The following is a 25,553-nucleotide window of genomic DNA, read 5'->3' as shown; positions in this document are numbered from 1 at the left end:
ATTTTGGTTAGGCACTTGGAATATTTCATGCGATTTGATCTCTGTATTTCAAGAAGGATGGGAACATGTTGGAAATAGTAGAGAAGAGATGTATCAGGATGCTGCCTGAATTAGAGGATATGCCGCCTGAATTAGAGGATATGCCCTATAGGGAGATATTGGACAAACTTGGGTTTTCTCTGCAGCATTGGAGTCTGGAAAGACTCTTGATAGAAGTTTATGAAATCATGAGGGTGTAGAAAAGATAAATAGTCAGAATCTTTTTCCCCTCAAAGATGTTAAGGATTAGAGGACATGTATTTAAGGTGAGGGGATGTTTAAGGGAGATGTAAAAGGCTGTAACAAAGTATTTTATACTAAGCTACAGTAGACATCAGTGTACATGTGGTGGAACCGCTGTACACGTTTTTGAGTTGATGTATACGCAGATAAATCGAATATGCTGTGGAGTCTCGTGCAAGACTGACACCTCCAGGCTTGCATACTAGGTTTATATACATCACTACTTCTGTCACATGGACAGGAAGTGGCATCATTATTGATATAATCAGCTCCCCACCCAGAACCGGCAATCCTGCAGTGCACCCCTAATGTCTGTATTTTTTTTGGGTGGCCTTCCTCTCCGCTGAGGTGCCTGAACCACGACTGGTCTGTCCAGATCAGATGGGCAGGTTTGAGGCAGTCAATTGCAAAAGCTTTTTCTCTGCCTCCGATGTCCAAACTGTACATCAAACCATTGTGTCTTAGTATCTGGATGGGACCCTCATAAGGATGCTGGAATTGTGCTCAGTGAGCCATAAGGGCCAATTTCAAATGTCTGTGGAACGTTTCTACTAGTCAGTTGGATTGTGGGTGGTACACAGTTGTGTGGTGCAACTTGGTTCCAAGCAGAGTGGCCATTGCTAACCACAGTCTTGATGTGAATTTGGCACCTCTGTCAGACGTGATGTGTGCTGGCAGACAGAAACGTGCTATCTAGGTGAAAATGAGGGCCCTGGCACAGATGTCTGCTGTCATGTCTGCCAGTGGAATTGCCTCTGGACACTGCGTAGCCTGATCCATTATAGTGAGAAGAAAATGGGAATCACGTGACACCGGCAAGGTGCCTGTAATGTCCATATGTATGTGGTCAAACCTTCGCTATGTCGGCTCAATAGATTGTAGTGGGGCTCTTGTCTGTGGCTGGACTTTGGATATCTGGCAACGAGTGCATGTCTTCAAACTGGATTCTATTAGAAATGAATCTCGCAGTGCAGCCATGAGTCAGCAGCGTGAATAAAAGTGGGCTGAGCACACAGCCCTGAATGCAAATGCTCAGCCAGTTTTAATGATTAGGAAGCTGAAATTGAGCAAAAAAAAAACAAGTTTTGATTTTGTGGAGAGCTTTTGGGATATTTCTTTGTAATTTGATTTCTGCTCAAGGGTGAAGTGCATCAGGCAGAATTCACCAGTGATCAAAGCAATACTTAACCTAGTATGTTTATCTGATAACCCTGATTAAATTGATTTGGAAAGAGAATTCATGAACAAACCCTCCATTGGTTAAAGTAATATCTGCACAAAAAAAATAATTGATGTCTAGGATAAATCTGTTCATGAATTCCTCAGTAAAATGTCCCAGGCCCAAGCATCTTCAACTGCTTCACCAATAACTTCCTTCATTAGGTTGGAAAGAATAGGCTCACTGCTGGTTTTGCAATGTTGACATTCCATTCACAATTCCTCAGGAAATAAAGTAGCTTATTCCTGTTTTGTTACTGAATGATATTTACCCTAGATGATAATATTTGTGCCAAGAGTTCAAGTAGAAATTAGCTACCCACTTCTTCTATCCAATGGTATTGCTATCACCAATCTCCCTTGTTTAGCATTCTAGGGAGTAATTGATCTGAGCATGTAAAAGATACTGCAAGTGCTGGTTTAAAGCTGTCCTGAGGCAGGTGACTTGATTTTTGTTTTGAATCTCTAATGCCATTTCATCATTACCAGATAACAGGGTATGAAATGTCATGTAATTCCTCCCACTTGTAGTGATGTTCAAGAAGCCAACTGTCACTTGGGTTAAAGGTGCTTTTTGGCAGCCATTCACTCTTACTATAACACTATTGGATACCATGATTAGTAATATCATCTAAAGCATAAAATTCTTGGTAGCTTGATAAATAGTAAGGAAACGAGGCTGTTGGGAATGAGATGAGCATGTTGTGTTGAAAGTGAATTAAGAAGTCGGAGAAGAAAGGCAGATGGTGGACATTGAAGGGGATAGCAAGTGAGAATGTTCGGAAATTAGTATATTTTCATTTTTGTACTTGGAATATTAGACATGATTTGGCTTATGAGGTTATGAGAATGCATTAAGGATTGATAATGATGTGAAATTGTATGGGATCCAAAGGAAAGTGATATTGGATAGAAAACTGGCTCAGCATCAAAAAGGATAATGATTCATGGGATTTTGACGACTACAGAGATGCAGTGAGATTCTCCAGACATAATGATCTTTGCTTTTATGTTGTGTGATTGACTTAAACTTAAATGTAGGGGCCACACTTGTTTGCGGACGATGCCAAAATTGGCAATGTACTTGATGGAAAGAAAGATCTGTGGTCTTGGAAGATGTTATTCAGCTGGTTATATGGGCATGGATTTGGTCTAGTAAAGTATGGGGTAATACACTTTGGAAGGACAGGAAAGGCCAAGCAATGTATGATAATTGTCAGTATTTTCAGAAGAATAAAGGAAAGCAGAGCTCATAAGAGCATGTGTAATGGAGGATATGTTGGTGAGTGCCATTGATGGTGGTAGAGGGAAAGCCATGCTGTTTGAAGGAGAACATTTCTGATGATGTAGCATGGAAGTCCTCGTCCTGGGCATAGATGTGATGAAGATGGAGGAATTGAGAGAATGGAATGGAATCTTACAGTTGACAAGATGGAAGGGGGTATATCTGAGGTAGCTGTGGGAGTTGGTGGGTTTGTAGAAGATATCTGTCGAGAGTTTGTCTCCTGAGCTAATTCAGTCCAGGCAACATCCCTGCAAATCTCCTCCATCCTCTTCAGTTCACACATTTTGATTATATGCAACCTACATTAAAAATTCCTGATAAATTCCATGCCTTTTGTTCACTCAGAATGAAGAGGCATCATGTTTTAGTTATTTGATGAGTGTAATGTTTCAATTTTTCCTTAACTAAAAATGGCAATTAGTTACAAAGCAAGTATGCAATTTTCTTTAAAAGATGTGCATTTCGAGGGAGATTCTGTAATTTAATGTATTTTACCTATCTTTTAGTGAATGCATGTTGATCCTCATATCTTCAAATGTTTGTGATATTGAAGATTCATTGGCTTGATTTATGAGTTTTGTAAGCTGTTCATCATTGTTGACAATCACATGTTTGGTCTTAACACAAAGCTGAAATCCAAATCTTGTTGGCTGAGTTTGGTGATTTTTCAGCTTTGTTGCCGGACCCAACATGAAGTCCAGTAGTGTAGCAAGAACTTGGTCATTTTCCCCAGCCTTCTCTTAGTAAAATGTATTCTTTAATGCTGTGCCAGTTTAAGACCTGGTGTGAGATCTGAAGCCCCATTCATTTCAATGTCAATTTAATGCCTCTGAGGAAGAAACGTAAAAATACAATGAATTACTTTCTCTTTATTTGTGTTTGCTGGACAATTGTTCAATGATTTGTGTTTTCAGATCATTACATTTTTCCACACAAATTCCATGAGAGCTGGCTTTATTGCATATCTCAGATGTTTGGGTCGTTGTAAATTCTGTGAAGGTGCAATATGATTGGTTACACAGGTTATATATCACACCTCAAAAGTTAAATAAATGGGATTCAACATTATCAGATAGATGTTTTCGCTGTAAGTAGGAAATGGGAACAACAGTACATGCAATTTGGGCATCTAAGAAAGTGGAAATGTTTTGGGAAGATCTAAATCAGATATTAAATAAAATCACAAAAAACAACATACCAAAAAATCCAGAGATCTTTCTTCTAAGTAATATAAGAAGTAAAGAATTAGGCCTCAAACTGGATGAAGCGCAAAAAAGATTTATTATGATAGCTTTAGCTGAAGCAAAAAAATGTATAATGTCAACCTGGAAATCGGAAGAGAGCCTGAGAGTACAGCAATGGTACATGGAAATGAATAAATGTATTCCATTGGAAAAAATAACATGTAATTTAAAAAAATAAGTTTACATTATTTGAACAAATTTGGGAACCGTACATGGAACACAACAGAGAGGGCTTGCCTCGGATCTCCATCCCCCAAAATGATAAGAAGACAAAATGACCTGATCCAGTGTGTAAAAGTTAATGACACAATTTTCTTGTTTATTTTCATTGTGTGATGACATTGTTTAATGATTTTATTGCATTGTGTATGTTGAACGTTTAATGGGTTTGGAGGGGGGTGGGAAGGGGGGAGGGAAGGTAGGGGGGAAAAAAAGTGGGGGGGGGTCAAAAAGCCACTGTGTATATTTAAGAAGGAAATGTTTGTATGTATTTTGATTGATATGGTTCATAGTGTGAAAATTTAAAAAAAAAATTCTGTAAAGGTGAATTTCAGTAACTCAAGCAGCCACACTGGAGAGGCTTGTATTTGCCTTTTGAAAAACAACCAAGAATATGGAGTCAGATATATAATATAGGCCCTTTGGTCCAACTTGCCCATTAAATTAAATTAGCGTTCAGAGTTACTTCCATTTTCCTCCATTGAAACTATTTATTTCATGTACTGTCATTTTAAATGTCAGTATTTTCTATGCCCTTCTAAACATTTCCTATCCAATATCTGTTCAATTATCTTTTGAAAATTCTAATTGTATCATTTATAGAACTCCTCTCTGATCACTTCTGAGTGGAAAATGTTGTTCCTCAGGTCCCTCTTAAATCCCTCCCCATTCCACACACCCCTCACGTAAAAGGTTCTCCCTTCTGGCATCTGGTATGAGGTGCTGCAGCACTCGGACCCTAACATCCAGATTGGGCAACAGTTTTTTTCCCCCCAAGCCATCAGAATTCTGATTTCCCAGAACATTTGTGGATAGGGTACCGTGGACTATTACTGAATACATCTTAATATTTTAATGTGTCTAACGTCTATTTTAACTTGTATTTATGTAAATATGCTCCGTGGTCCTGGAGAAATGCTATCTTGTCTTTACTGTGTGAACATGGTATGAACAATAAATAAAGGTGATTTGTCTTGACTTGACTCATCTTAAACCTATATTTATCTATCCTGGAGGAAAAAGGCTGAGCATTCGCTTTTTCCCATGATCCTCATAATTTTATGAAGCTCTTCACCATCCACCCCACCCCTCTCAGCTGCTTCTGTTCCTCTTCTATCCACTCTTTCCCTATAACTCAAGCAATTCAGTCCTGGCAATATCATTTTGAATCTACACTACGCTCCTTCCAACTTATTTATATCTTTTCTGTCAGAAATTAGTCACAGGTATTGATGACCTCTCCATTGAAGACATCGATGTGAGACACTGCCTCAAGAAGTGTCATCATAAAGTAACCCTATCATCCTGGTCCCGTCTTCTCACTGCTACCTTTAGGAAGAAGTGCAGAAGCCTGAAGATCAGCACATCTAGATTCAACACAGAAATGCTGGAGGAACTTAGTGGGTCTTGCAGGTTTGAGACCTGTCGAGTTCCTCCAGCTTTTCTGTGCTTTTACAAGAATCGCAGCGTTTAGAGACTTTTGTGTTTTGCTCAGTTCTAGATTCCAGGAAGGTTTTTTCCAACAGCTGTCAGGGTGAACCTCCCTTTACTACCCTAGTCATAAACTACTCTGACACCACACAATAAAAGACCTGCTTGCTCCATTGAAACTATTTATTTCATGTACTGTCATTTTAAATGTCAGTATTTTCTATTTTTTTATAAACTCTTGATAAAGTCATCCTGAAAGGATGAAGCAACATGGCCATTTATCCTTCAGGATTGTTGTATTGATTGCTTGGCTGACGTTTCTGTCAATTGTGTGCTTGCTTAATGAACATTTCAAAGCATCTTCTTAACTATTTTAACAGAAGAGCTTAGGTTTAAATTTGAATTGAGTTATTTCTTGAAAGGAGATATTACAGAATAAAAGATCATAATTGATAATTACAGTCTCTTCAAAGTTATTTCTTTGCAGCACTGTTTTGGTTTATTGTGCCACATTTTGAGTAGTATTTGTTTTGAATTGTTTATTTGGTTCATATTGAACTAAGTAAATTTAATTTAATGCTGCTATTGAAGGAAAGGATTAGAAGGTGAAATATATTGCAGAATTAAGGTACCAAGAAGTGAAATTTTTGAATTAGTCAAAATTTTTAATGGGGGATGGATGTAAGATTTTCAAATAAAAACACTTTTTAAATGAAAAATGTCTGCTTTAAGCAGGAAACCCATATTTGAAAATGTTATTTGTATAATCTTATTATTCTGTATTTTATTGAAGGCAACATGAAACTGTTATACCAAATGAGCTTCCACTGGTTCAGGAAGTTACTACAACTCTCCGAGAATGGTCAAGTATATGGCGACACTTGTATGTTGTGAGTGAAATACAATGTTCTGGTTTTTTTTTAATGAGTTAATAATATTCTTTTTAGTTTGACTTTGTATATAACATGATGCACTTTGTTTCCAAAGTTGGCAGTATAATTTCTTAGTAATGAGGGCTTTTTAACTACATAATAAATTAAGCTTTAAAGTTTGAAAATCCCTCTTAATACCTGAACAAATTACAAGCTGAAAATGACTTGGTATTTAGATTTCTGTTATAAATGTGCTAGAGCATTTTTTAAAGTGGAAGGAGGATATTAAAACTGTTAACTTGTCTCGCAAACTGTTTCTCCCATGTATTAATTTGAGAGATACTTGATTGAACTTAACTAAATTTTACTTTGGTGATACTAATATAAAGTTTTTAGTTTGCAAACAATGAAGATAGATTTAGTGATCAGAAGTACAGCAAGAGTCTGACGTGGGAAATGAGGTTATCAACTTTGCAAGAAAGAATAGAAAAGCTTAATCAGAATCAGATTGATTGTCATGAACGTATGTCATGAAATTTGTTGTTTTGCAGCAGAAGTATGGTGCAAAAATTACAATAAATTACAATTATGTAAAGACAATACAAGATTTTTAAAAAATAAATTAGTGCAAAAAAGAGAAAAATTGAGGTATTTGGCCATTGTACATTCATAAATCTGATGGCGGAGGGGAAGAATCTGTTTTTATAACATTGAGGATGTGCCTTTAGAGTAGTGTCCTTTTTTAAAATCTTCCTTATCATTCCTGAATGTTATTCAGTCGTCAAATCTCCAATTTGGAGATGGGTCACTTTTATTATCATTCTGAATAAAAGTTAGTTGCAGTTTGTTGAGACAACCTTATTACCATTTTTCCGTTTGTACGTCACTTAAAAGTTTTATTTTGTGTAATTCTGCTCAATTCTCCATTACATTGAACTCTTCTGATGTTCGATACAACTTGTTATTCTTAATGGCATTTCTTTGTGATGATATCATTGCTAATTATGCTACATATTCACTGAGTTTAGTTATATCGTAGTTATATTGACATCAGCTTTGTTCAGATATAGTCCTATCCATCATGAGCATGTCTCCCCTTCCTGCTGCGATACTGGTCGCCATGTTCCTCTGTCTAGCCACGGCTCAACTTGACATATCGCTTTCTGCATTATCTACCACCTGGCACTGGAAATAATGCAAAGTTGATTCATAACATTCTCTTTGGTTGCAAAACTCTTTCTCTTTATATCATGGGTATCAACGTACTCAAGAGCATTCTTCTCCTTTGGAATGTTCTGCACCTGCTTTCTAAAGTTTTACCTCTGAAAGGTGCCAATGTAAAAGCTCCTCCTCTGTTAAAAGCTCAAAAATATGCAACTCGAATGCTAATCTGAAATATACTGTTCAATTTTGAGGTCATTATTAACTGGTAATGTTGAACAATATTAGGAATTGTTTTGCAAAACGAATTGTTTCTCCCCTTTAATTTATTCCTTAAATCTATCTTGCTTCAGATTAATAACCGAGAAATGTTCAGGCGAGTTAGGAACATGATGTATGATCTTATTGAATGGCGATCACAGATACTTTCTGGAACGCTCCCTCAAGATGAGCTGAAGGAACTAAAGCAGAAAGTCACAGCAAAAATTGATTATGGCAACAGGTCTGCATGAAATATCTAGATAAAGTGCATTGTCTAATTTGTTATTGTACTCCAAATGAAATACTAGAAACATTAAATACCAATGATTAATGTGATGTAATAAGAGTATTTCCAGTGGAGCACGTGATTGCTTCTCAAGAAGAGTTCCATTTTTCCAAACTTTTTTTTTACTGCTTTTAGATAGATTCTTTATCCTTCTCACGATCATCAAATTGGACAAAGGCCAGTTGTAGGTCATTATATATAATGTGGATTATGAATTAACTATTTGAAGATCAATGGATTCTTGAATACTGTCTTCAAATTGGGTTTGGGTTCCTTTGTATTTGGCTCTTATTCCAACTCTTCAATCTCCTCAATTTCTTTTCCGATATTTAATTTTATTTATGCTATACCTAAGGAAGTGGTTCTCTCCAATGATTCAAACATCTGTGGAAAGAGAAGCAGACTTAATATTTCAGGTCAACACCCCATTGTCAGAAATCTAAACTCTATTCTTCTTTCCTGAGAAGCTCTCAAACCTGCTGAGTGTTTTCAACATCTTTTGTTGGTATTTCAGTTTTCCAGTAAATGCAGCTTTTTTGAATTTTATATCAAAACAAAGTTAATCATTAATAATCAAAAACTGCAAATCCGAAATAGACTTTTGCCATCATGGAGAGAACCTTTGGCGGCTTTTCATCTATTTCCTGCACCTTTGCTACCTCATGGACAGAGTAGAACAGAACTACTCTGGTTTTCATCTTTCAGCTAATCAGCTTTTTTATTCAATGTCATTTTTTCTAATTTCTATCCGTCGCAACAAGATTGTGGCACCAGAGAGATTGTTCCTACTCTCCCCTTTCATTACTTTTGCAGGATTGCTGTCTTCACAATTCTTGGATTCTCCTGCTGAGCTCACTTAGTACTCTTTCAAACACTTATCATTTCTACCATCCCACCATCCATGGACCCAAGCAGTATTTCCAAGTGAAGCAGCAATTGATTTGCACTTGTTTTAATTTACAGGATTTAGTGTTAAAAATGTGGCCTCCTTTACATGGGAGACATCAAACACTGATTTTCAGTCTGCCTGAGTAGTGCTGAGATTCTGGTTGCCTTCTATTTTAATTTGCCATCCTATTCCTTCTCTTGATCTCTATTATGTGGTCTCAGAGCTATTGGTGTCCCCATAGCAGCCATCAACATCAGCTGTTATCTTTATCGTCAATCTTCACAATGATCTGTTCTACTAAAATATACATGCAAATTATTTTCAGTTTTAGAACTATTTTTAAATGGCTCATGTCCCAGTAATATGATGACCTTCAGAAATGCGTGTAAGGCAAATGAATAGTTTCTTAATAGAATCTGATCCATTGTGAAGCTGAATAATAAGCTGATTGAGGGATAAATGTGCATATTAAAATTGATAACAATGTACAAAGCACTGATTTCAAAATGATTGGCTGTTATTTTAACAAACGAGGAAAACAATAGAATACAATGATTAATCCCAAATATGAACCCCATCTCAAGATCAATCCATTAGGAAATTAATTTATTTCTAAGGTGTATTTTTGTAAAACCCTTTGCTTTATTATTTTGCATAGTGAATCTAATAACATCAGAGAAAAATATCAATATTACTCATTACAGTCCTTGCTAAAATGAGGAATCATTTGATGGAATTAATATTACAGTTGCAAGTCATGATTTGCAAACTTGAAAGGAGAATGTGAGAATGCTGCTTTGATATTTTATCCTGAACATAGAAGATATTTATTACATAGCACAATTCATAAAACTCATTAATATACAGTATGCTGCTTTATCGTCTACAATAATTAAGATAAAAAGTATGTTGGTAGATGATTCACAGCATATAAAAGTTGAGTTAATCTCTGTGCAGATGAATGGGAAAGATCATCTTTTGTATCATGTTTCCCAAAGCACCAAATTGTGGTGGAGTAAGATCCAGCAATGTAACAATACTCTTGTCATAATCCGGGTTCGTGTGAACAAATATCCTTGGTGTGGAAGTGGCTGTCGCTGGGCAGCAGTGGAACCTTTATAGAGTTACTTACAATGGGTCTTTGTGCCAAAGTGGAATTCCAGTTTGAGTCACTTCTATCTCTGCTTTTGTAGAAGTTAAAGGCAGTTTTTGAAGGAACAAAATTGGATTTTTTCTTTAAAATATTTTTATTGAGTTTAGCATACAAATTTGCATATAAAATTTAAGGAAAACATGTAACAAGTAAGCTCAAACATAAAGTACAAATAAAAAGCTGGAACTACACTAGACAGTTTCTTAATCCATATGAGAAATGTTATTGAATTAATCTATGATAACCTTGTTGAAACCCATATTAGCCAAATTAATCTAAATAAAAACTGATAAAAAGAAAAACAAAAGAAATCTAATCTATCCCCTCCCTCCAATCAGCATAGCCTTTGTAAAAGAAAAGGGAAACTATGGATCTGTTAGTGACCTCCAGACATCGGACAGAGAATCTCTGGAGCACTCAAAATTCTTAATTCTTCCAATTGTGAGAATATTCTATGAATGGGCCCCACGTCTTTATAAATTGAAACTTTCTATTTTTAATGTTGATATTTTATATTTCCAATGATTTTTTGGATTTAAGATCAGCCTTAATGGCTGGGATTAAGAACGATTGGGAACAAGATTTGAACATAACATTTTCAGATGAAGATTGGTACTCCACTCTCAGCTTGATTAATGATTCCTCATTTTGTGCAAGGCATTGCTTATTATAATTTAAGGTGGTACAATGAATACATGTCCAAATTTAAATTCTAATTTTTATGCAGATATTGATCCACTATGTGAGAAGTGTTGTAACATTTTTGAAGTGTCACTGATCCATGTGTTTTGGGAGTGCCCAAATTTAGAGAGATTTTGGAAATACATTTTTCTAACTTTATCAATGATTTTTAAGTCAAAATAGAACCATGTCCGTTGATTGCTTTGTTTGGTTTTTCTTGTGAATCAGATATACCTCTGTCTGCAACTTAGTTGTAGCCTTTACCACACCAACTCATACACAGTGGATCGATAATGTAATGTCCTATTTAAGCTTGGAGAAAATTAGATACAATATAATAGGATTTTTAACCTACTGATATTCTATTTTAATTAACACAAGAATCCTTGATCTCGATCTGGTGGTACGAGATGAAGATGGAAATATTTTAGACCCTGACCAATCAAGCACCATCAGTCTGTTTAGAGCTCATGAGATGGCGTTAAAAAGGATAGAAGAAAGAATCCAGGAAGAAAAGGTAAATAAAACAGAAACTGCTGCTCTCTGAATTTGTGTTGAAGTATTTGTACATAATCTGATCCTTGTGATTGTGTGTTGGTAACTCTTGCAGTAAAAAAATTCTTCTGTTCCATTGTCCGAGCATTCAAAGATCTTGAAACTAAGTAAAATATGAAATGCATTATGTGTCTGCAAACACTTCCACATTCCTTATAAAAATCATATTCAAATGCTCAGGCTATTACAAAATTGATTAGTTATATACAAGTTTGTGATCATCTGAATATACATTTTCAAGTCAATGTAGCAACATCTCTCTAGACCATGGTGCAGAACAATCACCTAATCAATCAAAGAAACACATATCTTGCTTGATGGCTGAATCCGGAGTGGAGTCCTGGAGCCACGTGTCTGTAATCACCAGAGTGCAGCAGCCTTTCCTTTTCATCTTGATCTGATGCAGCCAGAGGCAATTCAGTTTATTTTCCAGAGATCATACATTTGCACGTAAAATTGTCGAGAGTGTAGACCTGACTGGATTTGTTTTGAGTCTTGCATAAATGCGGAACACTTAATGCGCTTCTGCTTCCTTGCACACAGTTTCCGACCACCTCTTCGTCCAGTTGCACAGGGCTTCCGTGACCTCTTCCCAAAGTTTCAGCAGGAGGCTTCAGCTTGGTGTTGGGCTCGTTGCCGTCATTAAATCAAATTTGCACAGTGTCTTCTTGATCTGGCCCTCTAGATTGGTAGACCTACAGGATTTAATGTTCCTTAAACTTAGCAGTGTTTTCCAATTGTAGACGAGATAAACAAATGAGAAATTGCATCTTTGTTTGGAGCTGGGATGCTGCTGCTACTATGTGCACTACCATTTTCATAATTATCATGAGCTAAAACTGGAAATGTTTCGATGAATGCATATCATTTGCCTTTAACCCTTCAAAAGTTGTATACGACCTGGCAAAAGGCACGTTTGTCATATTTGATTAAGAGGAAGATAAATTCAGGAGTTCCACATATTTTCAGTTCCCCATGATTTCCACTTTCTTTCATAAAGTTGTGCATGTATAAAGCAAAACTAAAATTGCAGTATTAACTACAATTTAAACTTAAAATTCTGTGACATGTTTGTAAATGTTTTTAAGAAGTTCAGTAATTTTAAATGAAATGCAAAATAAAAAAAATTGATGGGTAAGGTGGTGAAGAAGGTATTTGGCTGACCTTCATTTGGTAGGGAATAGAGTACAAAAGATGGGTCCTTATGATTTAACTGCACAAGACATTGGTGAGTCCACACTTGAAGTACCTTGAACAATTCTGCTTTCCCAACTATCGGAAGGACATCAATAAATTGGAAGGGTGCAGAGGAAGTTCAGCAGGAATGGTGCAAGAACTTGAAGACTTGAGTTAAGGGGAGAGGTTGGATTGACTGGATCTTTATTCCTGAGAGTGAAGGATGCTTGTCGAGATGATCTTGTAGAGTTTCATCAAATCATGAGGGGTATAGACAAAGTGAATGCTCACAAATATTTTCAAGGGTAGATGATTCTAGAACTAAATGACAAAAGAGTCTGGAAAAACGACCAACTGAAAAACCTCACAAAGATTAGCGTATACAGAGCCGTTGTCATACCCACACTCCTGTTCGGCTCCGAATCATGGGTCCTCTACCGGCATCACCTACGGCTCCTAGAACGCTTCCACCAGCGTTGTCTCCGCTCCATCCTCAAAATTCATTGGAGCGACTTCATCCCTAACGTCGAAGTACTCGCGATGGCAGAGGCCGACAGCATCGAGTCCACGCTGATGAAGATCCAGCTGCGCTGGGTGGGTCACATCTCCAGAATGGAGGACCATCGCCTTCCCAAGATCGTGTTATATGGCGAGCTCTCCACTGGCCACCGTGACAGAGGTGCACCAAAGAAGAGGTACAAGGACTGCCTAAAGAAATCTCTTGGTGCCTGCCCCATTGACCACCGCCAGTGGGCTGATATCGCCTCAAACCGTGCATCTTGGCGCCTCACAGTTCGGCGGGCAGCAACCTCCTTTGAAGAAGACCGCAGAGCCCACCTCACTGACAAAAGACAAAGGAGGAAAAACCCAACACCCAACCCCAACCGACCAATTTTCCGCTGCAACCGTGTCTGCCTGTCCCGCATCGGACTTGTCAGCCACAATCGAGCCTGCAGCTGACGTGGACTTTTACCCCCTCCATAAATCTTCGTCCGCGAAGCCAAGCCAAAGAGAAGGTGAGAAGAGAAAGTTGTAAGAGGGATGTCAAGGCAACTTGTTCACTCAGTCAAAGTATTCTGTATCTGGAATGAGCTACCACAAGAAACTGTGGATGTATGTACAATGGTAATGTTTAAGAGACATTTTGGCAGATTATAGACAGGAAGAATTTAGAGAATTATAGGCCAAATATATGCAAATAGAACTACCTTCTTGGTAGTTCAATGGCAAATTACTTTCTGGCTCTAAAATGCCTGGTAACCTCCAGCTAAGACTTTTTTTTTAATTAAAAAAATAAGAGTGGTAAAATAGATCTGAGAGTATTTAAAGAGGTACAATCTTTGATCTCTTTTGAATGAATTTCCTGTAAACTGTCAGTTAAATTGATCTAGTTTCCCAGATCTGTCTCTGTCCAGAGAAGGATAAAGGACACTTTGTCAAGCCTATTATTCACAATACTTCCGTGGTTAAACCAGGCTTATTTAAAGAAATAACCCATTTTTGGAAATGCACATTTTATTATGTTCAAATACATTTTACTTGACAGAAATGATTGGGATGAGCTTGATTATTGATGGAAAGCTATTATAATTTGTTAAGTGAATATCGCACAGTACAGGCCCTTCAGCCCTCAATGTTGTGCCGAACCATATATTCCTACCTTAAAGAACATCCACTAAACCCTACTTACCCCATAACCCTCTATTTTCCTTTCATCCATGTGCCTGTCTAAGAGACTCTTAAATGCCCCCAGTGTTTCAGCCTCCACCACCATTCCTGGCAAGGCAATCCAGGCACCCACAACTCTGTGTATATAAAAACAAAAACTTACCCCTGATGTCTCCCCTAAACTTCCCTTCCTTCACTTTGTACATGTGACATCTGGTGTTTGCTGATCCTGCCCTGGGAAACAGGTGGTGGCTGTTTACCCTATCTATGCCTCTCATAAGCTTGTAGACCTCTATCAAGTCTCCTCTCATCAATCTACACTCTAAAGAGAAAAGTCCCATCTCTGCTAACCTTGTTAGGAAGGTGGAACAGCAACTTCACTCCCTGAGAAGACTGAAGCGGGCAAGGCTTCTGGCCACTATTATGTCGACCTTCTATAGGAGCACTATTGAGAGCATCTTGGAAAGTCTGCATAGAAATGGATTGGCAGTCAATCTTTGTGACCATAAAAGTGGCAGAGAGGATCACTGTAGTCTCCTACCCACCACCCCCCCCCCCCCACTCCCCCAAAATCAACGTGATATGCCAGGATCGCTGTCTGAAGAGGGCGTGCAAAATCATTACCCTTTCACCCTGTACACAGCAGCTTCAACTGCTCCTGTCAGGGAAGGGACACTGGGGGAGTATGAGACACAGCACTACCAGGCTGAGGAACAGCTTCTACCCATGGGAAGTGAGAATGCTGAACAATGAAAGGAACTGCTCACACTAACCATCCGAGACTCTTATTTGTACAAAACGATATTTATTTTTATAGATAAAATACTTGTCCTGCATATGTATTACTTGTCTTGATGTGTATTATGTCTGGTTGTGTGCCTGCATGGTTTGCACTGAGGACCGGAGAAGACTGTACAATCAGATGACAATAAACTTAACTTGAATAAGGCATATGACATGCTGGCCTTCTTCGGACAGGATATAGAATATAGAAGTTGGGATGCTATGTTGCAATTTTATAGAACACTGGTTAGACTGGATCTGTTGAATTGTGTGCAGTTCTGGTTGCACACTATAGGAAAGATGTGGTTATGCTAGAAAGAATGCAGAGGATATTCACCAGTTATTACCTGAATTGGAGGAGTTTTCTTGTGGGGTGAGATTAGATAGGCTTAGTTTATTTTTTCTGGAGTAAAGGTGTCTGCACCGATCCATGTCAAATGGGAAGTCTCCAGGTGATAATGGTTTTACTTCTGAATTTTCTAAAAAAATTTCAAGATATTAATTCTATTACTGATGGAGGTATTGAAGCAGGTGATAGAGGTTCATTCTTTTCCGGATGCTTTTTCTCAAGCAATTATTAGTTAATCTTTAAAAAGATAAGGACCCATTGAAAGCCAGGTCATATAGACCAATTTTGTGGTTGAATGTTTATTATAAAGTTGTAACGAAGGTTCTAGCTAATAGATTGACTAAATATTTACCAGATTTAATTCATTTAGATCAAGCAGGGTTTATTAAAAATCGTTATTCAGCAAATAATATTGTGAAGTTGATTTCTTTAATCAATATATCTCAGGAGGGATCCAACCTACCAGTGGTTATTTCATTGGATGCAGAAAAGGCCTTTGACAGAGTGGAGTGGAGTTTTTTTTATTTAAAGTTTTGGAGAAATTTAAATTTGGCTCAATATTTATTGGTTGGATTAAGGCTTTATACAGAATTCCCACTGCTAGAGTTGTGACAAATGGACAGTTATCTTTACTTTTTATGTTGACTAGATCGACGAGACAAGGCTGTCCTTTGTTGCCGGCGCTATTTTCATTAGTTTTTGAATCTTTGGCTCTGATAATTTGACAAGATGCTAATATTAAAGGTATTAAGGTGAAATCCGATGAACTTAAAATTAATTTATTTGCAGATAATGTTTTGATGTCTTTAACAGAACCTCAAAATTCTTTGAAGTATCTACATGATAGATTGGAGCAATATGGTGAGATATCAGATTACAAAATTAATTGGGGAAAAAAGTGAGATTATGTCATTAGCGGAAATGGATTATTCTTATAATCATATTGTGAAGTTTAAATGGTCAGTTCAGATTTAGGTGTTAAGGAAGATAGCAATTATAGTCATTTATATGAATTAAAATATTTACCAATTGTCTAATATAAACATGCTAGAAAGATTTGCCATTTACATTAATAGGAAGAGTTAATTGCATTAAAATGAATATTTTTCTTCGGATTCAATATTTATTTCAATCTATTCCTTGTAAATTCTTCAAAAAATTTTTAAGGACTTGAATGCTTTGGTGAAGAAATTTTTATGTAAGGATAAAATGGCAAGGGTAACTGTACAACAAATAACTTGGAAATATGAATTAGAAAGTTTGCAACTACCCTAATTTTCAAAGTTATTATGATGTGGCACAGTTGAAATTTACAAATAGGATGTTTGAATTGGACAAACCATTGATATAGGCTAATATTGAATTATCTCAAATTGGTGAGAAGAGGATGGATCAGTTTATTTATAGACGGAACTCTAAGTTATTGAGTAGTTATAATTTTTGAAACATTTAATGGATTTATGGTATAAAAAATGAAGTTAATAGGTACTCAAGTTAAGATTTAAGGCAAAACTCTTTTGTATCAAAATAACCTCTTCCCCATTGCACTTAATAATCAGCTTTTGAAGTTATGGGATCAAAAGGGTATTAAATTTGTGCAAGATTGTTAGGAAGCAGGATATTTTCTTTTCAGAGAATGAAAGAGAAATATGATAATCCTCAAATACTCTTCACTATTATCAAATTAAAGCTTTATTGTTGGATAATTTTGGACATACTTTTTGGTTACCTAGACAGTCTAAGTTTGAAATTTACTTACTGACGGTGGTAAGAAGGGATTTATAAACTGAGATATATGCTTTATTACAGAATAAAATGTCTAAATTGGATTTGTATAAATATAGATGGAAATGGGAGAAAGATTTAGGAATACTTATTTCTCAGGATAATTGGATAAATTTATGTAGGGATAGTATGACTAAAATTATAAATGTAAGGTATAGATTAGTTGATTATAATTTTATTCATCAATTACATTTAACTCCAGAAAAATTAAGGAGATACAATTTAATTTCTTCAGACTTGTGTTTTAGATGACACAAGGAAGTAGGTTCTTTTTTACATTCTGTTTGGCTTTGTGAAACAGTAAAATCTTTTTGGAATAGACTTTTAGAAGTCATTTTAAAAGTGATACTTTCACTAGATCCTTTTAGTATATTTGTTGGGTAATATTGAGAGGTTGAGTTTAGACTTGAGATTAAATAGATTTCAAATTGTATTTTTGAGACTGGCATTAGCTGAAGCTAGAAAATGTTTAGCAATTACTTGGAAGAATGAGACTGATTTGAGTATTGAGAGATGGCATACAGAATTGCGGTCTTGAATTCCGTTGGAGAAATAACATAATTTGCGTGATAATTTTTTTATCGGAAAATTTAGAGCCCTTGTTTGGATTATATGACTTTGAGTTTTTGAACCCCCTGCTCGCACATTGTTGGTTTTATTCCAATTCATGGCAATTAATTGATGAATTTTGTTGTTATTGTTAATCTCTTCCTCTTTATTTTTGGAATAGGTTAATGGAGGGTGGGATTGGGTGGGTGGGTTGGGGAGTTGTAGGTGGTTAGTTTTAAAAAAAATATGCATGTACTTTTTTCAATTTTTTTTGAAGTTTCATCCACTAAAATAGTCCCAAAAAAAAGTAAAGGTGTCTGGGGAGATCTGATAGATGTAAAATTATTGGAGGCACAGAAGGGATGAATGGGTTATCAAATCAAGAGGGAATAGATATAAAGATGCTGGAAGAAGTTTTAAAGGGAATTTGAGGAGAAAGTTTTTTATACTGAGTGATTGGTATCTGCCAGAGAAAGTGGTTAAGTCCGATCTAATCACTGTATAAGAGATACTTGGACAGGAACTGAAATATCAAGACACAGAAGGATATGGGCCGAATTCAGGCAAATGAATTAGTGTAGATGAACATAGGTGAGAGAGTCTACAGAGCTGTGGTCATTTCTTCTCTCCTATATGGATGTGAGACCTGGACTCTGTACCAACGTCACATCAAACAACAGGAGAAATTCCACATGTGCACCATCCATTCCATCCTTGGCATCGTTGGCAAGACACTGTCTCCAACCTGGAGGTCTTGGGTCATGCAAGGTCCACCAACATTGAGTCCATGATCATCAGAACCCAGACATGGTGGATAGGACATCATCAGAATAGACGACTTCCATATGCTTCACAAGCTGCTCTATAGTGAACTGAAGACCGGAAGGAGACCTCAAGGTTATCCACGCAAGTGCTATAAAGACGTTGTGAAGGAAACCCTACGCTACTGTGGCATTCAGCCAAGAGAACTAGAAGACAGATCCCGGTAGTGAGCCCTGTGCTATGAAGCCTACCCCAGTTTCGAGGACGGGCACGCCAAAAAGTGATGGAAAACCAAGAATGGCATCACAAAGCAGCAGCCATGATAATTACAAAAATAGACTTTCAGTGTCCCCATTGTGCTAGACTTTGAGCTTGCAGACTAGGGTTCAAAAAATCACCTTCATGTCCACAAATGAACTGTACAATGTGTCTTCTTTGAACCAAAGGATGTCCAATATATAATATAAATATAATAGATGAACAAACATGGGTGGCAAGGGCTGAAAGGCTCATTTATCTGCTGTATAAGTCTAACTCTCTAGAAAGATCATAGGTCACTAGTTCTCAGGAGTTGGTAGGGATGTTGCATTTCTTCAAGAAAACTTTGAGCATATTCTTGATTGCTTTTCTCTGTTTAATTATTAATCACCTGTGACAGAGCTCAGAGTGGAGTGAATATTTCATATGGATAACTGCAAGTAACTCGGGCTTTGATACCAGAGGCATGGACTTGGAGAAGACTGTGACATTAGTTTGTTTATTCATTTTGGAGCATTTTGTGGAAATCATTTGGTATTTTTTCCAGTGCTGGTCGTCTAGGTTTCAGAAGCATACAGGAGGACAGAGTGCTGGGCCATGAAAATCTTGCGCCTTATTTTGGATTTTGACCCCTGAATTAAACAAATTCTTTTCTTTATAAATCTAAGGCAGTTCTGGCATATTAAAGATGGTGGTGAATTTAATTGAAAATGCAACTTCATATTTGAGCATTTTAATTGGCTTCAGAAAATAATGATCGTTATTTCTGTTACCGCTTGGCATTGTAGGATGCTTTGCAACTTGCAACGGGCAGATAAAATGCTGAATTGAAGGCAAGGCTGATAGGTTGCATGGTGTTTTATTGGTCTTTACAATAAACTTTTTCTTGTCTTTGCAGTCTCAGAAGCATAATATTGACATAAACAGACAAGCAAAGTTTGCTGCTACACCTTCTTTCAGTTTGTTTGTAACTCTGAAGAATGTTGTCTGCAAAATAGGGGAAGATGCTGAAGTCTTGATGTCCTTATATGACCCAATTATGTCCAAGTTCATCAGGTCAGTGATTGCCTAATTTTTCATGGTGTTACTGAAGGCCAACCTGAATAACTTTTCAGTTGAGTGAAACATGAATACCTGCAGATGCTGTGATTGTAGTAAAAAAGAAATGCTGGAGGAACTCAGCTGGTCTCACAACTTGTCGGTTGGCTTTCTCTTTGATGAAAGTAAAAAGATGCATTAATTTTTAATTGTCTATCAATATGAACTGAATAATCAATAGCTTCCATAGCAAGGCAACCTAGATAGAAGAGCACAATATCTTATATTCATGCAGGGCATGAATAATAAAAACATAAATTAATTCCAATGGTAGTCAATTTTTAAACTATAAAAGATGGTTTAGGTCTGAATTATGTTTGTTCACTTGGAATATATTGATTCCTGAAATTATTAATCTTGTGTTTAACTTTTCAGAATAAAATGCTGTGGACCATTGCATACTTTATGCTTTGTGCTACTTTGTGATTACTGTTACGGTAATTGCAGACAGACAGTTTTGTAATCTGAAGAGCAAAACATAAATTATTTGAATTTCTTGTACTACTTTCAGAACATATTCATCAGTAGCACTCTTTGTTTTTAGCCATTGATAGAAATCCATTCTACCATTTCTGTTTTTAGATAGTTAAGGTTGGTTAAAATAAAATAAAAATTTCAAATGTGTTGTAATGACCTAGGTGGAGGAGGTCATTCAGCTCCTGGACAATTTACAGCCATTCAATTTTTCTTTCTCTGATTCTTTTCCTTTAATTTGTTTGCTCAGTAAAAATCTTTCAATCTCAATCTTGAAAATATCAAAAGACCTAGCTTTATCAGTGAAATCATTCCCTTTTAGTGAAAACAATATGACCTTCATTTTCCTCCATTGAGTTTCTTTGTTTCTAATGTTTCTTACAGTGTACTTCTGGTCCAGTTTCTTCCTCGAAAGGAAGTAGTTTGTACAATTCTGATGAAACTGCACTAAGCAGCTAAGAATAACATTATCCTTTCTGAAATGTGGTTCTTGAGTATAGATGGAACCAAGTTTCTGTACTTCATTCACTTTATATTTTGGCTTCTTTAGTGTTAATTTTTAAAATGACCTTTTAATGATTTATGTGCCTGAACTGCAGATCTTCATAATTCCATTGTTTCCAGTCCTACATTATTAAGGAAGAACTGCATATAGATTTGGAGAGGAAAGTACTACCTTCCATGGTTTTAAATTTTACATTTTTAAAATTTAGGCAGACATCAAGGTAACTGGCCATTTTAGCTCATGAGTCCATGTTGCCCAACTAACCTACATCCCCAGTACATTTTGAACGGTGGGAGGAAACCCAGAGCCCTTCCGGGAAAACCCACACAGACATGGGGAGAACATACAAACTCCTTACAGACAGCATGGGATTTGAACCCCTGTCCCGATCGCTGGCATTGCAAAGGCATTGCGCTAACCGCTACATCAACCATGCTGCTGAACTGAGTCTTGCCCAACTCATTTAACATAACCATGTCCCATTGTAATTTCTTAATCCCATCCATGGAATTTCCTTTCCCTTTTGGTAGAATTTGCAAACTTCAAAATACAAAACTCTGCTCCTTCATCCAAATTGTTTGTTGGACAGAGTGGATGATATAATAATTTTGCAAAGCTTGGGCGTGGTTGACAATGGCTTTGTGAAAAGTACTTGTCTATTTGAGAGAAGAAGTCAGATGTAAAGACAATACGTGCAAGGAACGGTAGTCATTAAGAAATCTGGTCAGATGTAAAGACAATGCATGCAAGGTACGGTAGTCATTAAGAAATCTGGTCTTGTATTTAAAAAAAAAAACCACTTTTTAACCCAGAATCAATTAGAACATGAAAATTTGTTTTGAAGTAATTGGTTGAGATAGATAGCACAGATGATGCATACATAAGAAAGTAGTAAAGAGACGTGTTATCTGCATTGAGTGAATGATGAAAATCTGCAGATGCTGTGATTGTAATTAAAGTACAGAAATGCTGGAGGAACTCAGCAAGCTTCGCAGCCTCATCGGAGGTAAAGGTATATAATTCACATTTCGGGCTTAAGCCCTTCTTTCAGATTTGAATAAAAGGCTGGCACCTGCATTAAAAGGCTGGGGAAGGGCCACAGACCAAAAGACAAAGGGTGATAATTGGACAAAGGAGGAGAGGAAAGGTGGGAACTGATTGGGGGAGGGTGTATGGTTCTGTGAATGTAGAGGAAGAGGAAAGGAGAGATGGGGGTGAAGAAAGAAGATGGTGGGGGGGGTAAAGGAGAAAGGGTGGGGGGCAATAGAAACTGGAGGTTGATATGAATTGCATCAGATTGGAGGGTGCTGAGAGAGAATGTGTTAGTGTCGACTGATAGAAACCTACTCAGCAAACTAAACCTTCTCAACCTTGTACCCATAACCCCGTATTTTTCTTGCCTCCGTGTGCCTGTCTGTCATTAAAAGTCCCAATTGTGCCAGTCTCCACCACTATTCCAGGCAATGTATTCCAAGCAGCCCGCCGTTTTTAAAAAAAAATCAATACCTACCCTGTATCCTTCCCTTAAACTTTCCTCCACTCGTACAGATGCCCTCTGGTGTTTGCTAATCTTGTCCCAGGAAAAGGTGCATGGTCCAACCTGTCTATTTCTCTCATAATCTTGTATACCTCTGTTAAGTCATCTCTCATTTCTTTGCTACAAAGAGAAAATCCTGCAAGGTTAACCTCTATTAACCTTCCCACATAAGACATGTTCTCTAATCCATGCATCAACCTGGTAAACCTCTCTGAATCTTCTCTATAGTTTCCATATCCTTCCTGTAATGGGACAACCAGAATTGAACACAATATTCCAACTGTTTTATCACTAGAGTTTTATAGAACTGTAACGTTACCTTACGGCTCCTGCACTCAATCCTCCAACTAATGAAGGCCAGCAAGCTAACCACCTTATCAATCTGCACGACAAACTTGAGAGTTGTGGATATGGACCCCAATGTCCCTTTGTTCTTCCACACTGCCAATAATCCTGCCATTAACCATGTACTCCACCTTCCAAAATGCATCACTTCACACTTGGCCAGATTAAACTCCATCTGCCAATTTTCCACCCAACTCTGCATCCTGTTTATATCCTGATAACTCTCGACACTATCCACAGCACCTCAAACCTTTGTGACGTTGGCATAGTTACTATTACACCCCTCTATTTATTCATCCAGATCATTTCCAAAAATCACAGAGCAGGGGCCCCAGAACAGATCCCTCAAGAATTCCAGGTTCCATCCACTACTATTCTGTTTTCTGCAGGCAAACCAGTTCTGAATCCAAGGTTCCATGGATCGAAAAGTCTCATGACTTTGAGTCTGTCATGAGAGACCATGTAAAATCCCTTCCTGAATCCATATACACCATTTCTTCAATTTCTTTTGTGACTTCCTCAAAAAATTCTATTAGGCTCTTGAGCTGACAGGTAGACCTACCTGTTAGAAAAATGTGCTAACTTGCTGAGAGACTATATTTGCTGGTATGGACTTGGAGAGCATGAAATGGAGACACAGCACTGCTCCTAAGGGTTCAACTGCCTGGTCATAATGCTGGTGGCTCTGCCCAGGCTAAACACTCTGTTAAAGGAGTTGATGTTGTTTGAAGGTAAAATTGTGCAATTGCGGGTCTGTGCCCAAGATGACAGCTCAGCAGCGGTCATGAGGGACTGCCATTTCTGGGGAGTAGTGGACCGATACTGGCCACCAGAAATGGGGAGAACATCTCCCATTGAGAAGGATAAGTAGATGAGTCAACCCTGCAGGAAAGGTGACTGCAGCAGCAGACCAGCAAGGAGCTCAGTGGCCAGTGTGCAGGGGACCCCTTTGGGCTGTGGGCTGCTTGAGACTGGTTTATGTGAACTAGGTATTGGAGGTGGAATTTGAGAGGGTACCAAGGGCAAGAACTCCCTCGGTTTCTGAAGGTTTCCTGATCGTGTTGGAGGTTTGGATCTGGAGCTAGGGTTGCCGATGAATCTAACAGGAGTCTATGTGAATTCAGAAGCTGCATTGCTTTTGCTCCTTTGCCAAAAATGACACTCATTGACTCTGAAGAGACTTTTGCTTCTCTATCTCTCTTACTGTAAGGAGTGCCAGGCAACACTCATGGTGCTCTTCGTCTGCCTTATGGCAAACAGAAGGCAATTTTGTGTAATATATGTCCTGTACAATTGCATGACAATAAAGAAATCCTGAATGCTTGCAAATCCTATCCCCTAAGAATCCTCTCCAATAGTTTGTCCACCACTGATGTAAAACTCACTGGTCTATATTTCCCAGGATTCTCCCTGTTAACTTTTTGAACAAGGGGACTATGTTTGCCATTTTCCAATCATCCGGTACCTCCCCTGTGGCCAAGGAAGATGCAAATATCATTATCAAAGCTGCAGCAGAATTTGGAGGAGGACATGACGAGGCTTGTGTGCCACTTGGGGTCTTGAGTGGAATGACCTGCATTAGTGCTGTAAATTCAATTCTGAACTATTCATCAAAAATCATTTACCTCTGGGTAATTCTATTCTTCAAATGCCACACAGTTCATTTCCTATCTTCAATTTCAAAACTAGGTACATTTGGAATATGGCAATACAAGCATATTGTAAATCTTTTTGTATCATAAATGCATAAATGAATGTGTTTTGAATAAGTCTTATGTCAAATTTTGAAGCTGTCAGAATGATTCCCAAAGTGAATAAAATTCATATTTTAATTTGCTATCTGATGTACTAACAGGTAAGGACTAGTTAGAATTACACGTGAGCATATTGGAAATAACAAGCTTTATTGTTTCACGCAGTGAAAACTACCTAGTTCGATGGGCAAGTTCAGGCCTTCCTAAAGACATAGACCGGCTAAACAACTTGAGAGCTGTATTTACAGTAAGCTGACCTATTTTTCCCAATAATAGTTGATGACGTCATTACTATTTGTTTGAATTTATTCAGGATTTACTTTGAATTGGTATATTATTATGTAATTGCAAGGAGTTGCGATAATGCTTATCATTCACCATAAAAGCAGATTCAAATTGTCCAGGATTCACGTGTTTAAGGTTAAAAATCTAAAAAGACATTTATCCGACTTGTACTTAAAGTTTAAAAAGTATAAATATATTTCTGAATCACATTATGATTGGTAAAAAGCCAATCTAATCTGAATAATAAATCTTAAACTAAATAACCTTTAACAAAGATTTGTAATAACAGCTTTTACATTTAATTGCAAATATGCATATAATAAGCCAAACAGTTGGATTAATTGTGTTTTAAATAAGCTGAACGGTTGTAACTGTGCAGGAAGGAAATGTTGCAGCTCAGGAGATATATCAACATACTCATTTATGTTTAAATCATTCACACAAGCTATATTTAGAGATTGTAGAGTGCAGAGATTTTTACATGTTTTATCAGGGGGAAAAAATAGACCAGGTTCATTTTCATATGCAAAAAAAAATCCAATCTTGATTCTCTTCAGTATTTATTATCTAAGTTGATGGCTTGAGTGTTTAAAATAGTTTTTGTTGTGTTACATGGAAACACTATCGTTTTGACCTTTCACCATATTTATGCAATAGTATTTTTGTCATTAAATGAGTAATTGTGTAG

At 37.2% G+C, this 25,553-nt stretch overlaps 1 protein-coding gene across 6 annotated transcripts in view; it reads left to right on the top strand.

The window, feature by feature from the left end:
• The window catches only part of dock1 (dedicator of cytokinesis 1), a 354,235-nt gene that overhangs the window by 34,787 nt on the left and 293,895 nt on the right, over positions 1-25,553 (top strand). For all 6 annotated transcript variants that reach the window (XM_069899676.1, XM_069899674.1, XM_069899675.1 and 3 more), the window contains exons 5-9: positions 6,473-6,569; positions 8,066-8,214; positions 11,364-11,499; positions 19,766-19,923; positions 24,746-24,827. In XM_069899676.1, coding sequence (XP_069755777.1) covers positions 6,473-6,569; positions 8,066-8,214; positions 11,364-11,499; positions 19,766-19,923; positions 24,746-24,827 — 622 coding nt within the window. The remainder of the gene's footprint in view (positions 1-6,472; positions 6,570-8,065; positions 8,215-11,363; positions 11,500-19,765; positions 19,924-24,745; positions 24,828-25,553) is intronic.

Source organism: Narcine bancroftii, chromosome 10 (assembly GCF_036971445.1).
Source record: "Narcine bancroftii isolate sNarBan1 chromosome 10, sNarBan1.hap1, whole genome shotgun sequence".
NCBI classification, from domain to species: Eukaryota; Metazoa; Chordata; class Chondrichthyes; order Torpediniformes; family Narcinidae; genus Narcine; species Narcine bancroftii.
Note: the sequence above shows the minus strand (reverse complement) of the source record. Positions and strands in the feature narration are given on the sequence as shown.